The sequence below is a fragment of the Salvelinus fontinalis genome, chromosome 17, assembly GCF_029448725.1.
Source record: "Salvelinus fontinalis isolate EN_2023a chromosome 17, ASM2944872v1, whole genome shotgun sequence".
In the NCBI taxonomy this organism is placed as follows: Eukaryota; Metazoa; Chordata; class Actinopteri; order Salmoniformes; family Salmonidae; genus Salvelinus; species Salvelinus fontinalis.
The window spans coordinates 6234852-6251343 of NC_074681.1; the positions used below are offsets into that span (position 1 = coordinate 6234852).

The 16492-nt window shown below is 44.7% G+C and overlaps 1 protein-coding gene across 2 annotated transcripts in view; it reads right to left on the reverse strand.

Moving 5' to 3' along the window:
- LOC129813636 (guanine nucleotide-binding protein G(olf) subunit alpha-like) overlaps positions 1–16492 on the reverse strand; it is a 232549-nt gene that overhangs the window by 73701 nt on the left and 142356 nt on the right. For both annotated transcript variants that reach the window (XM_055866004.1, XM_055866005.1), the window contains exon 5: positions 7063–7160. In XM_055866004.1, coding sequence (XP_055721979.1) covers positions 7063–7160 — 98 coding nt within the window. The remainder of the gene's footprint in view (positions 1–7062; positions 7161–16492) is intronic.

Sequence of the window (16492 nt, forward strand, 5' to 3'; positions counted from 1 at the left end):
CCTGGTCAACACAACTACCACTATACTACAGCCCCTGGTCAACACAACTACCACTATACTACAGCCCCTGGTCAACACAACTACCACTATACTACAGCCCCTGGTCAACACAACTACCACTATACTACAGCCCCTGGTCAACATTACTGTACAACACAACTACCACTATACTACAGCCCCTGGACAACACAACTACCACTATACTACAGCCCCTGGTCAACACAACTACCACTATACTACAGCCCCTGGTCAACACAACTACTACTATACTACAGCCCCTGGTCATCACAACTACCACTATACTACAGCCCCTGGTCAACACAACTACCTCTATACTACAGCCCCTGGTCAAAACAACTACCACTATACTACAGCCCCTGGTCAACACAACTACCACTATACTACATCCCCTGGTCAACACAACTACCACTATACTACAGCCCCTGGTCAACACAACTACCACTATACTACAGCCCCTGGTCAACACAACTACCACTATACTACAGCCCCTGGTCAACACAACTACCACTATACTACAGCCCCTGGTCAACACAACTACCACTATACTACAGCCCCTGGTCAACACAACTACCACTATACTACAGCCCCTGGTCAACACAACTACCACTATACTACAGCCCCTGGTCAACACAACTACCTCTATACTACAGCCCCTGGTCAACACAACTACCACTATACTACAGCCCCTGGTCAACACAACTACCACTATACTACAGCCCCTGGTCAACACAACTACCACTATACTACAGCCCCTGGTCAACACAACTACCACTATACTACTGCCCCTGGTCAACACAACTACCACTATACTACAGCCCCTGGTCAACACAACTACCACTATACTACAGCCCCTGGTCAACACAACTACCACTATACTACAGCCCCTGGTCAACATTAATGTACAACACAACTACCACTATACTACAGCCCCTGGTCAACACAACTACCACTATACTACAGCCCCTGGTCAACACAACTACCACTATACTACAGCCCCTGGTCAACACAACTACCACTATACTACAGCCCCTGGTCAACACAACTACCACTATACTACAGCCCCTGGTCAACACAACTACCACTATACTACAGCCCCTGGTCAACACAACTACCACTATACTACAGCCCCTGGTCAACATTACTGTACAACACAACTACCACTATACTACAGCCCCTGGTCAACACAACTACCACTATACTACAGCCCCTGGTCAACACAACTACCACTATACTACAGCCCCTGGTCAACACAACTACCACTATACTACAGCCCCTGGTCAACACAACTACCACTATACTACAGCCCCTGGTCACCACAACTACCACTATACTACAGCCCCTGGTCAACACAACTACCACTATACTACAGCCCCTGGTCAACACAACTACCACTATACTACAGCCCCTGGTCAACATTACTGTACAACACAACTACCACTATACTACAGCCCCTGGACAACACAACTACCACTATACTACAGCCCCTGGTCAACACAACTACCACTATACTACAGCCCCTGGTCAACACAACTACTACTATACTACAGCCCCTGGTCATCACAACTACCACTATACTACAGCCCCTGGTCAACACAACTACCTCTATACTACAGCCCCTGGTCAAAACAACTACCACTATACTACAGCCCCTGGTCAACACAACTACCACTATACTACAGCCCCTGGTCAACACAACTACCACTATACTACAGCCCCTGGTCAACACAACTACCACTATACTACAGCCCCTGGTCAACACAACTACCACTATACTACAGCCCCTGGTCAACACAACTACCACTATACTACAGCCCCTGGTCAACACAACTACCACTATACTACAGCCCCTGGTCAACACAACTACCACTATACTACAGCCCCTGGTCAACACAACTACCACTATACTACAGCCCCTGGTCAACACAACTACCTCTATACTACAGCCCCTGGTCAACACAACTACCACTATACTACAGCCCCTGGTCAACACAACTACCACTATACTACAGCCCCTGGTCAACACAACTACCACTATACTACAGCCCCTGGTCAACACAACTACCACTATACTACTGCCCCTGGTCAACACAACTACCACTATACTACAGCCCCTGGTCAACACAACTACCACTATACTACAGCCCCTGGTCAACACAACTACCACTATACTACAGCCCCTGGTCAACATTAATGTACAACACAACTACCACTATACTACAGCCCCTGGTCAACACAACTACCACTATACTACAGCCCCTGGTCAACACAACTACCACTATACTACAGCCCCTGGTCAACACAACTACCACTATACTACAGCCCCTGGTCAACACAACTACCACTATACTACAGCCCCTGGTCAACACAACTACCACTATACTACAGCCCCTGGTCAACACAACTACCACTATACTACAGCCCCTGGTCAACATTACTGTACAACACAACTACCACTATACTACAGCCCCTGGTCAACACAACTACCACTATACTACAGCCCCTGGTCAACACAACTACCACTATACTACAGCCCCTGGTCAACACAACTACCACTATACTACAGCCCCTGGTCAACACAACTACCACTATACTACAGCCCCTGGTCACCACAACTACCACTATACTACAGCCCCTGGTCAACACAACTACCACTATACTACAGCCCCTGGTCAACACAACTACCACTATACTACAGCCCCTGGTCAACATTACTGTACAACACAACTACCACTATACTACAGCCCCTGGTCAACATTACTACCACTATACTACAGCCCCTGGTCAACATTACTGTACAACACAACTACCACTATACTACAGCTCCTGGTCAACACAACTACCACTATACTACAGCCCCTGGTCAACACAACTACCACTATACTACAGCCCCTGGTCAACACAACTACTACTATACTACAGCCCCTGGTCAACACAACTACCACTATACTACAGCCCCTGGTCAACACAACTACCACTATACTACAGCCCCTGGTCAATACAACTACCACTATACTACAGCCCCTGGTCAACATTACTGTACAACACTAGGACATGTGCAGCCTATGGGCCTGTACTGACAAACATAACATTATCCTAACATAGAGGGAGGGCGGCACTGTGGGTTAGCAAGGCCATATCTCCATACCTACAACTGTGTGTGTGTGTGTGTGTGTGTGTGTGTGTGTGTGTGTGTGTGTGTGTGTGTGTGTGTGTGTGTGTGTGTGTGTGTGTGTGTGTGTGTGTGTGTGTGTGTGTGTGTGTGTGTGTGTGTCACACTTTGGAAGCCCATATCTCCCTACCTACAGCTGTCCTAAGGAGTTAGGACTTCCTTAGTCACCTTAAGGAGTTAGAACTTCCTTAGTAACGTTAAGGAGTTGCGACTTCCTTAGTCACGTTAAGGAGTTGGGACTTCCTTAGTCACGTTAAGGAGTTAGGACTTCCTTAGTCACGTTAAGGAGTTGGGACTTCCTTAGTCACGTTAAGGAGTTGGGACTTCCTTCGTCACGTTAAGGAGTTAGGACTTCCTTAGTCACGTTAAGGAGTTGGGACTTCCTTAGTCACGTTAAGGAGTTGGGACTTCCTTAGTCACGTTAAGGAGTTGGGACTTCCTTAGTCACGTTAAGGAGTTGGGACTTCCTTCGTCACGTTAAGGAGTTAGGACTTCCTTCGTCACGTTAAGGAGTTAGGACTTCCTTAGTCACGTTAAGGAGTTGGGACTTCCTTAGTAACGTTAAGGAGTTAGGACTTCCTTAGTCACGTTAAGGAGTTGGGACTTCCTTAGTCACGTTAAGGAGTTAGGACTTCCTTAGTCACGTTAAGGAGTTAGGACTTCCTTAGTCACGTTAAGGAGTTAGGACTTCCTTAGTCACGTTAAGGAGTTAGGACTTCCTTAGTCACGTTAAGGAGTTGGGACTTCCTTAGTAACGTTAAGGAGTTGGGACTTCCTTAGTCACGTTAAGGAGTTAGAACTTCCTTAGTCACGTTAAGGAGTTGGGACTTCCTTAGTAACGTTAAGGAGTTAGGACTTCCTTAGTAACGTTAAGGAGTTAGGACTTCCTTAGTAACGTTAAGGAGTTAGGACTTCCTTAGTAACGTTAAGGAGTTGGGACTTCCTTAGTAACGTTAAGGAGTTGGGACTTCCTTAGTCACGTTAAGGAGTTGGGACTTCCTTAGTCACGTTAAGGAGTTGGGACTTCCTTAGTAACGTTAAGGAGTTGGGACTTCCTTAGTCACGTTAAGGAGTTGGGACTTCCTTAGTAACGTTAAGGAGTTGGGACTTCCTTAGTCACGTTAAGGAGTTAGGACTTCCTTAGTAACGTTAAGGAGTTGGGACTTCCTTAGTAACGTTAAGGAGTTAGGACTTCCTTAGTCACGTTAAGGAGTTAGGACTTCCTTAGTCACGTTAAGGAGTTGGGACTTCCTTAGTAACGTTAAGGAGTTGGGACTTCCTTAGTCACGTTAAGGAGTTGGGACTTCCTTAGTAACGTTAAGGAGTTGGGACTTCCTTAGTCACGTTAAGGAGTTAGGACTTCCTTAGTAACGTTAAGGAGTTGGGACTTCCTTAGTCACGTTAAGGAGTTGGGACTTCCTTAGTCACGTTAAGGAGTTAGGACTTCCTTAGTCACGTTAAGGAGTTAGGACTTCCTTAGTCACGTTAAGGAGTTAGGACTTCCTTAGTAACGTTAAGGAGTTGGGACTTCCTTAGTCACGTTAAGGAGTTAGGACTTCCTTAGTAACGTTAAGGAGTTGGGACTTCCTTAGTAACGTTAAGGAGTTGGGACTTCCTTAGTAACGTTAAGGAGTTGGGACTTCCTTAGTAACGTTAAGGAGTTAGGACTTCCTTAGTAACGTTAAGGAGTTAGGACTTCCTTAGTCACGTTAAGGAGTCAGGACTTCCTTAGTCACCTTAAAAGGAGTTAGGACTTCCTTAGTAACGTTAAGGAGTTAGAACTTCCTTAGTCACGTTAAGGAGTTAGAACTTCCTTAGTCACGTTAAGGAGTTAGAACTTCCTTAGTCACGTTAAGGAGTTAGAACTTCCTTAGTCACGTTAAGGAGTTAGGACTTCCTTAGTCACGTTAAGGAGTTAGGACTTCCTTAGTCACGTTAAGGAGTTAGGACTTCCTTAGTCACGTTAAGGAGTTAGGACTTCCTTAGTCACGTTAAGGAGTTAGAACTTCCTTAGTCACCTTAAAAGGAGTTAGAACTTCCTTAGTCACCTTAAAAGGAGTTAGGACTTCCTTAGTCACGTTAAGGAGTTAGGACTTCCTTAGTCACGTTAAGGAGTTAGGACTTCCTTAGTCACGTTAAGGAGTTAGAACTTCCTTAGTCACGTTAAGGAGTTAGGACTTCCTTAGTCACGTTAAGGAGTTAGGACTTCCTTAGTAACGTTAAGGAGTTAGGACTTCCTTAGTCACGTTAAGGAGTTAGGACTTCCTTAGTCACGTTAAGGAGTTAGGACTTCCTTAGTCACGTTAAGGAGTTGGGACTTCCTTAGTCACGTTAAGGAGTTAGGACTTCCTTAGTCACCTTAAGGAGTTAGGACTTCCTTAGTCACGTTAAGGAGTTGGGACTTCCTTAGTCACGTGAAGGAGTTAGGACTTCCTTAGTCACGTTAAGGAGTTGGGACTTCCTTAGTCACGTTAAGGAGTTGGGACTTCCTTAGTCACGTTAAGGAGTTAGGACTTCCTTAGTAACGTTAAGGAGTTAGGACTTCCTTAGTCACGTTAAGGAGTTAGGACTTCCTTAGTAACGTTAAGAAGTTAGGACTTCCTTAGTAACGTTAAGGAGTCAGGACTTCCTTAGTAACGTTAAGGAGTCAGGACTTCCTTAGTCACGTTAAGGAGTTAGGACTTCCTTAGTCACGTTAAGGAGTTGGGACTTCCTTAGTCACGTTAAGGAGTTAGGACTTCCTTAGTCACGTTAAGGAATTAGGACAAGTTAGGACAAGGTCTTAGTAATGGCCAAGAATTGTCACAAAAAAGCCCTATTTTTGCACCTTGGTTAGGCATCATTACAGAGTTTGACTGACACGGTAACACAGAGATTAACATGACTGACTGAATAGTCTATGGCTGTGTGTAAAATGGCATCCTATTCCCTATTTAGTGCACTAGTTTTAACCATGGCCCATAGGGCCCACAGGGCCCAGGTTAAAAGAAGGGCACTAAATATGGAATAGGGTTCTATTTGGGACACTACCTATGTGACTAACTAAGTACACAGTATCGCTCCACCTAGGCTCTACGCTACCGTTGGTTTTACAGGTTACCGAGTCAACGCAGGTGAAGTGTGTTTCTCTAGGAGACAAACAAACATAGATCTGTATCAGATATTCACATCGTGGTTAACATCTGTGAAGCTTTAAATATATTACCCAGAGAGGACAACGGCCTACAAAGGCAAAGCTAAAGAAGTGAAAGTAGGCTAACTGTTTTAGCAATATCACTTATTGATTTAACACAAACAACGCAAAGCCAGCAACTCACATCACCGAGCAACTCACATCACCGAGCAACTCACATCACCGAGCAACTCACATCACCGAGCAACACACTGGTTGAAAAAAAATTTCAACAACAACAAAGCTGCTTCCTTGCGCACCCCGTTAAAGGAAAGGGAGGCCTAAAGCTCTGATGTAACGTTTGTGCAGACAGTTAACTTTAGGAACAGCTCCCACAACCAGCTGATAAGCTAGGCTTAACTTTAGGAACAGCTCCCACAACCAGCTGATAAGCTAGGCTTAACTTTAGGAACAGCTCCCACAACCAGCTGATAAGCTAGACTTAACTTTAAGGACAGCTCCCACAACCAGCTGAAAGCTAGACTTAACTTTAGGAACAGCTCCCACAACCAGCTGAAAGCTAGACTTAACTTTAGGGACAGCTCCCACAACCAGCTGATAAGCTAGACTTAACTTTAGGAACAGCTCCCACAACCAGCTGATAAGCTAGACTTAACTTTAGGAACAGCTCCCACAACCAACAATGCTTTGTGTAGTAGGTGGAGGATGGGAGGTAAACTGCCATGGACACAGAACTTACTATTGTGCACAGTCGATGAGCTGGTACTCGTTGGACCTTTCGAAGCACGCCTTCACTCCCTCGTCATCCCACAGCTTCTTGGCATGATCAAAGAACTCCTGGACAGAGGGTAGAGAGAGAGAGGACAGAGGGTAGAGAGAGAGAGGACAGAGGGTAGAGAGAGAGAGGACAGAGGGTAGAGAGAGAGAGAGAGGACAGAGGGTAGAGAGAGAGAGAGAGAGGACAGAGGGTAGAGAGAGAGAGAGGACAGAGGGTAGAGAGAGAGGGGACAGAGGGTAGAGAGAGAGGGGACAGAGGGTAGAGAGAGAGAGGACAGAGGGTAGAGAGAGAGAGGACAGAGGGTAGAGAGAGAGAGGACAGAGGGTAGAGAGAGAGAGAGGACAGAGGGTAGAGAGAGAGAGGACAGAGGGTAGAGAGAGAGAGGACAGAGGTTAGAGAGAGAGAGGACAGAGGGTAGAGAGAGAGAGAGGACAGAGGGTAGAGAGAGAGAGGACAGAGGGTAGAGAGAGAGAGAGGACAGGGGGTAGAGAGAGAGAGGACAGAGGGTAGAGAGAGAGAGGACAGAGGGTAGAGAGAGAGAGGACAGAGGGTAGAGAGAGAGAGGACAGAGGGTAGAGAGAGAGAGAGGACAGAGGGTAGAGAGAGAGAGAGGACAGAGGGTAGAGAGAGAGAGGACAGAGGGTAGAGAGAGAGAGGACAGAGGGTAGAGAGAGAGAGAGGACAGAGGGTAGAGAGAGAGAGAGGACAGAGGGTAGAGAGAGAGAGGACAGAGGGTAGAGAGAGAGAGAGGACAGAGGGTAGCGAGAGAGAGAGGACAGAGGGTAGAGAGAGAGGACATAGGGTAGAGACAGAGAGGACAGAGGGTAGAGAGAGAGAGGACAGAGGGTAGAGAGAGAGAGGACAGAGGGTAGAGAGAGAGAGGACAGAGGGTAAAGAGAGAGAGGACAGAGGGTAGAGAGAGAGAGGACAGAGGGTAGAGAGAGAGGACAGAGGGTAGAGAGAGAGAGGACAGAGGGTAGAGAGAGAGAGGACAGAGGGTAGAGAGAGAGAGGACAGAGGGTAGAGAGAGAGAGAGAGGACAGAGGGTAGAGAGAGAGAGAGAGGACAGAGGGTAGAGAGAGAGAGGACAGAGGGTAGAGAGAGAGAGAGAGGACAGAGGGTAGAGAGAGGGAGAGGACAGAGGGTAGAGAGAGAGAGGACAGAGGGTAGAGAGAGAGAGAGGACAGAGGGTAGAGAGAGAGAGGACAGAGGGTAGAGAGAGAGAGAGGACAGAGGGTAGAGAGAGAGAGAGGACAGAGGGTAGAGAGAGAGAGAGGACAGAGGGTAGAGAGAGAGAGAGGACAGAGGGTAGAGAGAGAGGACAGATGGTAGAGAGAGAGAGAGGACAGAGGGTAGAGAGAGAGGACATAGGGTAGAGAGAGAGAGAGGACAGAGGGTAGAGAGAGAGGACAGAGGGTAGAGAGAGAGAGAGGACAGAGGGTAGAGAGAGAGGACAGAGGGTAGAGAGAGAGAGAGGACAGAGGGTAGAGAGAGAGAGAGGACAGAGGGTAGAGAGAGAGGACAGAGGGTAGAGAGAGAGGACAGAGGGTAGAGAGAGAGAGAGAGGACAGAGGGTAGAGAGAGAGAGAGAGGACAGAGGGTAGAGAGAGAGAGAGAGGACAGAGGGTAGAGAGAGAGAGAGAGGACAGAGGGTAGAGAGAGAGAGAGAGGACAGAGGGTAGAGAGAGAGAGGACAGAGGGTAGAGAGAGAGAGGACAGAGGGTAGAGAGAGAGAGAGAGGACAGAGGGTAGAGAGAGAGAGAGAGGACAGAGGGTAGAGAGAGAGAGGACAGAGGGTAGAGAGAGAGAGGACAGAGGGTAGAGAGAGAGAGAGGACAGAGGGTAGAGAGAGAGAGAGGACAGAGGGTAGAGAGAGAGGACAGAGGGTAGAGAGAGAGAGAGAGGATAGAGAGAGAGGACAGAATGTTAGGAGCAGATCAGAAATCACAATCATATCGGTACGTAGCCTAGCGGTTAAGAGTGTCGGGTCAGTAACCGAAAAGGTCGCTGGTTGGAATCCCCAAGCCGTCAATTAACCATAATTTCTCCTATAAGGTCGCTCTGGATAAATTACTAAAATGTAAAATCAATCACATTGTATTAATGTAATAAACAGGTTGTAGACTAGTCACTCTCCTAACCCACTAAAAAAGACCTTTGGAAAGTCGGTCAGTCTCACACCAACACCAGCGGAGGCTCCTCAGAGGAGGAAAGGCAGGACCATCCTCCCCAGTGAATTCCATGCAGTGAAGGTCTACAGTAGCCTCAGCAGCATTCTGTAGGGTAGCACCATGGTGTAGCCGGAGGACAGCTAGCTTCCATCCTCCTCTGGGTACATTGACTTCAATACAAAACCTAGGAGGTTCCTACAGTACCATGTCTCCAACCCCAGCCTCCCCTACAGTACCATGTCTCCAACCCCAGCCTCCCCTACAGTACCATGTCTCCAACCCCAGCCTCTCCTACAGTACCATGTATCCAACCCCAGCCTCTCCTACAGTACCATGTCTCCAACCCCAGCCTCTCCTACAGTACCATGTCTCCAACCCCAGCCTCTCCTACAGTACCATGTCTCCAACCCCAGCCTCCCCTACAGTACCATGTCTCCAACCCCAGCCTCCCCTACAGTATCATGTCTCCAACCCCAGCCTCCCCTACAGCACCATGTCTCCAACCCCAGCCTCCCCTACAGTACCATGTCTCCAACCCCAGCCTCTCCTACAGTACCATGTCTCCAACCCCAGCCTCCCCTACAGTACCATGTCTCCAACCCCAGCCTCTACTACAGTACCATGTCTCCAACCCCAGCCTCTACTACAGTACCATGTCTCCAACCCCAGCCTCTCCTACAGTACCATGTCTCCAACCCCAGCCTCTCCTACAGTACCATGTCTCCAACCCCAGCCTCCCCTACAGTACCGTGTCTCCAACCCCAGCCTCTCCTACAGTACCATGTCTCCAACCCTAGCCTCCCCTACAGTACAGTACCATGTCTCCAACCCCAGCCTCCCCTACAGTACCATGTCTCCATCCCCAACCTCCCCTACAGTACCATGTCTCCAACCCCAGCCTCCCCTACAGTACCATGTCTCCAATCCCAGCCTCTCCTACAGTACCATGTCTCCAACCCCAGCCTCCCCTACAGTACCATGTCTCCAACCCCAGCCTCTCCTACAGTACCGTGTCTCCAACCCCAGCCTCCCCTACAGTACCATGTCTCCAACCCCAGCCTCTCCTACAGTACCATGTCTACAACCCCAGCCTCTCCTACAGTACCATGTCTCCAACCCCAGCCTCTCCTACAGTACCATGTCTCCAACCCCAGCCTCCCCTACAGTACCATGTCTCCAACCCCAGCCTCCCCTACAGTACCATGTCTACAACCCCAGCCTCCCCTACAGTACCGTGTCTCCAACCCCAGCCTCTCCTACAGTACCATGTCTCCAACCCCAGCCTCTCCTACAGTACCATGTCTCCAACCCCAGCCTCTCCTACAGTACCATGTCTACAACCCCAGCCTCCCCTACAGTACCGTGTCTCCAACCCCAGCCTCCCCTACAGTACCATGTCTCCAACCCCAGCCTCTCCTACAGTACCATGTCTACAACCCCAGCCTCCCCTACAGTACCGTGTCTCCAACCCCAGCCTCTCCTACAGTACCATGTCTCCAACCCCAGCCTCTCCTACAGTACCGTGTCTCCAACCCCAGCCTCTCCTACAGTACCGTGTCTCCAACCCCAACCTTATTAAAACAAATAGACCTATGGGCTAGGCTACATGAGGTGTGATACTAACCTTATTAAAACATATAGGACTATGGGCTAGGCTACATGAGGTGTGATACTAACCTTATTAAAACATATAGGACTATGGGCTAGGCTACATGAGGTGTGATACTAACCTTATTAAAACATATAGGACTATGGACTAGGCTACATGAGGTGTGATACTAACCTTATTAAAACATATAGGACTATGGGCTAGGCTACATGAGGTGTGATACTAACCTTATTAAAACATATAGGACTATGGGCTAGGCTACATGAGGTGTGATACTAACCTTATTAAAACATATAGGACTATGGGCTAGGCTACATGAGGTGTGGTACTAACCTTATTAAAACATATAGGACTATGGGCTAGGCTACATGAGGTGTGATACTAACCTTATTAAAACATATAGGACTATGGGCTGGGCTACATGAGGTGTGATACTAACCTTATTAACACATATAGGCCTATGGGCTAGGCTACATGAGGTGTGATACTAACCTTATTAAAACATATAGGACTATGGGCTAGGCTACATGAGGTGTGATACTAACCTTATTAAAACATATAGGACTATGGGCTAGGCTACATGAGGTGTGATACTAACCTTATTAAAACATATAGGACTATGGGCTAGGCTACATGAGGTGTGATACTAACCTTATTAAAACATATAGGACTATGGGCTAGGCTACATGAGGTGTGATACTAACCTTATTAAAACATATAGGACTATGGGCTAGGCTACATGAGGTGTGATACTAACCTTATTAAAACATATAGGACTATGGGCTAGGCTACATGAGGTGTGATACTAACCTTATTAAAACATATAGGACTATGGGCTAGGCTACATGAGGTGTGATACTAACCTTATTAAAACATATAGGACTATGGACTAGGCTACATGAGGTGGGATACTAACCTTATTAAAACATATAGGACTATGGGCTAGGCTACATGAGGTGTGATACTAACCTTATTAAAACATATAGGACTATGGGCTGGGCTACATGAGGTGTGATACTAACCTTATTAACACATATAGGCCTATGGGCTAGGCTACATGAGGTGTGATACTAACCTTATTAAAACATATAGTACTATGGGCTAGGCTACATGAGGTGTGATACTAACCTTATTAAAACATATAGGACTATGGGCTAGGCTACATGAGGTGTGATACTAACCTTATTAAAACATATAGGACTATGGGCTAGGCTACATGAGGTGTGATACTAACCTTATTAAAACATATAGGACTATGGGCTAGGCTACATGAGGTGTGATACTAACCTTATTAAAACATATAGGACTATGGGCTAGGCTACATGAGGTGTGATACTAACCTTATTAAAACATATAGGACTATGGGCTAGGCTACATGAGGTGTGATACTAACCTTATTAAAACATATAGGACTATGGGCTAGGCTACATGAGGTGTGATACTAACCTTATTAAAACATATAGGACTATGGACTAGGCTACATGAGGTGGGATACTAACCTTATTAAAACATATAGGACTATGGGCTAGGCTACATGAGGTGTGATACTAACCTTATTAAAACATATAGGACTATGGGCTAGGCTACATGAGGTGTGATACTAACCTTATTAAAACATATAGGACTATGGGCTAGGCTACATGAGGTGTGGTACTAACCTTATTAAAACATATAGGACTATGGGCTAGGCTACATGAGGTGTGATACTAACCTTATTAAAACATATAGGTCTATGGGCTAGGCTACATGAGGTGTGATACTAACCTTATTAAAACATATAGGACTATGGGCTAGGCTACATGAGGTGTGATACTAACCTTATTAAAACATATAGGACTATGGGCTAGGCTACATGAGGTGTGATACTAACCTTATTAAAACATATAGGACTAGGCTACATGAGGTGTGATACTAACCTTATTAAAACATATAGGACTATGGGCTAGGCTACATGAGGTGTGATACTAACCTTATTAAAACATATAGGACTATGGGCTAGGCTACATGAGGTGTGATACTAACCTTATTAAAACATATAGGACTATGGGCTAGGCTACATGAGGTGTGATACTAACCTTATTAAAACATATAGGTCTATGGGCTAGGCTACATGAGGTGTGATACTAACCTTATTAAAACATATAGGACTATGGGCTAGGCTACATGAGGTGTGATACTAACCTTATTAAAACATATAGGACTAGGCTACATGAGGTGTGATACTAACCTTATTAAAACATATAGGACTAGGCTACATGAGGTGTGATACTAACCTTATTAAAACATATAGGACTATGGGCTAGGCTACATGAGGTGTGATACTAACCTTATTAAAACATATAGGACTATGGGCTAGGCTACATGAGGTGTGATACTAACCTTATTAAAACATATAGGACTATGGGCTAGGCTACATGAGGTGTGATACTAACCTTATTATAACATATAGGACTATGGGCTGGGCTACATGAGGTGTGATACTAACCTTATTAAAACATATAGGACTATGGGCTAGGCTACATGAGGTGTGATACTAACCTTATTAAAACATATAGGACTATGGGCTAGGCTACATGAGGTGTGATACTAACCTTATTAAAACATATAGGACTAGGCTACATGAGGTGTGATACTAACCTTATTAAAACATATAGGACTATGGGCTAGGCTACATGAGGTGTGATACTAACCTTATTAAAACATATAGGACTATGGACTAGGCTACATGAGGTGTGATACAAACCTTATTAAAACATATAGGACTATGGGCTAGGCTACATGAGGTGTGATACTAACCTTATTAAAACATATAGGACTATGGGCTAGGCTACATGAGGTGAGATACTAACCTTATTAAAACATATAGGTCTATGGGCTAGGCTACATGAGGTGTGATACTAACCTTATTAAAACATATAGGACTAGGCTACATGAGGTGTGATACTAACCTTATTAAAACATATAGGACTATGGGCTAGGCTACATGAGGTGTGATACTAACCTTATTAAAACATATAGGACTATGGGCTAGGCTACATGAGGTGTGATACTAACCTTATTAAAACATATAGGTCTATGGGCTAGGCTACATGAGGTGTGATACTAACCTTATTAAAACATATAGGACTATGGGCTAGGCTACATGAGGTGTGATACTAACCTTATTAAAACATATAGGACTATGGGCTAGGCTACATGAGGTGTGATACTAACCTTATTAAAACATATAGGACTATGGGCTAGGCTACATGAGGTGTGATACAAACCTTATTAAAACATATAGGACTAGGCTACATGAGGTGTGATACTAACCTTATTAAAACATATAGGTCTATGGGCTAGGCTACATGAGGTGTGATACTAACCTTATTAAAACATATAGGACTAGGCTACATGAGGTGTGATACTAACCTTATTAAAACATATAGGTCTGTGGGCTAGGCTACATGAGGTGTGATACTAACCTTATTAAAACATATAGGACTAGGCTACATGAGGTGTGATACTAACCTTATTAAAACATATAGGACTATGGGCTGGGCTACATGAGGTGTGATACTAACCTTATTAAAACATATAGGACTATGGGCTAGGCTACATGAGGTGTGATACTAACCTTATTAAAACATATAGGACTATGGGCTAGGCTACATGAGGTGTGATACTAACCTTATTAAAACATATAGGACTATGGGCTAGGCTACATGAGGTGTGATACTAACCTTATTAAAACATATAGGTCTATGGGCTAGGCTACATGAGGTGTGATACTAACCTTATTAAAACATATAGGACTATGGGCTAGGCTACATGAGGTGTGATACTAACCTTATTAAAACATATAGGACTAGGCTACATGAGGTGTGATACAAACCTTATTAAAACATATAGGACTAGGCTACATGAGGTGTGATACTAACCTTATTAAAACATATAGGTCTATGGGCTAGGCTACATGAGGTGTGATACTAACCTTATTAAAACATATAGGACTATGGGCTAGGCTACATGAGGTGTGATACTAACCTTATTAAAACATATAGGACTATGGGCTAGGCTACATGAGGTGTGATACTAACCTTATTAAAACATATAGGACTATGGGCTAGGCTACATGAGGTGTGATACTAACCTTATTAAAACATATAGGACTATGGGCTAGGCTACATGAGGTGTGATACTAACCTTATTAAAACATATAGGACTATGGGCTAGGCTACATGAGGTGTGATACTAACCTTATTAAAACATATAGGACTATGGACTAGGCTACATGAGGTGTGATACTAACCTTATTAAAACATATAGGTCTGTGGGCTAGGCTACATGAGGTGTGATACTAACCTTATTAAAACATATAGGTCTATGGGCTAGGCTACATGAGGTGTGATACTAACCTTATTAAAACATATAGGGCTAGGCTACATGAGGTGTGATACTAACCTTATTAAAACATATAGGTCTATGGGCTAGGCTACATGAGGTGTGATACTAACCTTATTAAAACATATAGGACTATGGGCTAGGCTACATGAGGTGTGATACTAACCTTATTAAAACATATAGGTCTGTGGGCTAGGCTACATGAGGTGTGATACTAACCTTATTAAAACATATAGGACTATGGGCTAGGCTACATGAGGTGAGATACTAACCTTATTAAAACATATAGGTCTATGGGCTAGGCTACATGAGGTGTGATACTAACCTTATTAAAACATATAGGACTAGGCTACATGAGGTGTGATACTAACCTTATTAAAACATATAGGACTATGGGCTAGGCTACATGAGGTGTGATACTAACCTTATTAAAACATATAGGACTATGGGCTAGGCTACATGAGGTGTGATACTAACCTTATTAAAACATATAGGTCTATGGGCTAGGCTACATGAGGTGTGATACTAACCTTATTAAAACATATAGGACTATGGGCTAGGCTACATGAGGTGTGATACTAACCTTATTAAAACATATAGGACTAGGCTACATGAGGTGTGATACAAACCTTATTAAAACATATAGGACTAGGCTACATGAGGTGTGATACTAACCTTATTAAAACATATAGGTCTATGGGCTAGGCTACATGAGGTGTGATACTAACCTTATTAAAACATATAGGACTATGGGCTAGGCTACATGAGGTGTGATACTAACCTTATTAAAACATATAGGACTATGGGCTAGGCTACATGAGGTGTGATACTAACCTTATTAAAACATATAGGACTAGGCTACATGAGGTGTGATACTAACCTTATTAAAACATATAGGTCTGTGGGCTAGGCTACATGAGGTGTGATACTAACCTTATTAAAACATATAGGACTATGGGCTAGGCTACATGAGGTGTGATACTAACCTTATTAAAACATATAGGTCTATGGGCTAGGCTACATGAGGTGTGATACTAACCTTATTAAAACATATAGGACTAGGCTACATGAGGTGTGATACTAACCTTATTAAAACATATAGGACTATGGGCTAGGCTACATGAGGTGTGATACTAACCTTATTAAAACATATAGGACTATGGACTAGGCTACATGAGGTGTGATACTAACCTTATTAAAACATATAGGACTATGGACTAGGCTACAT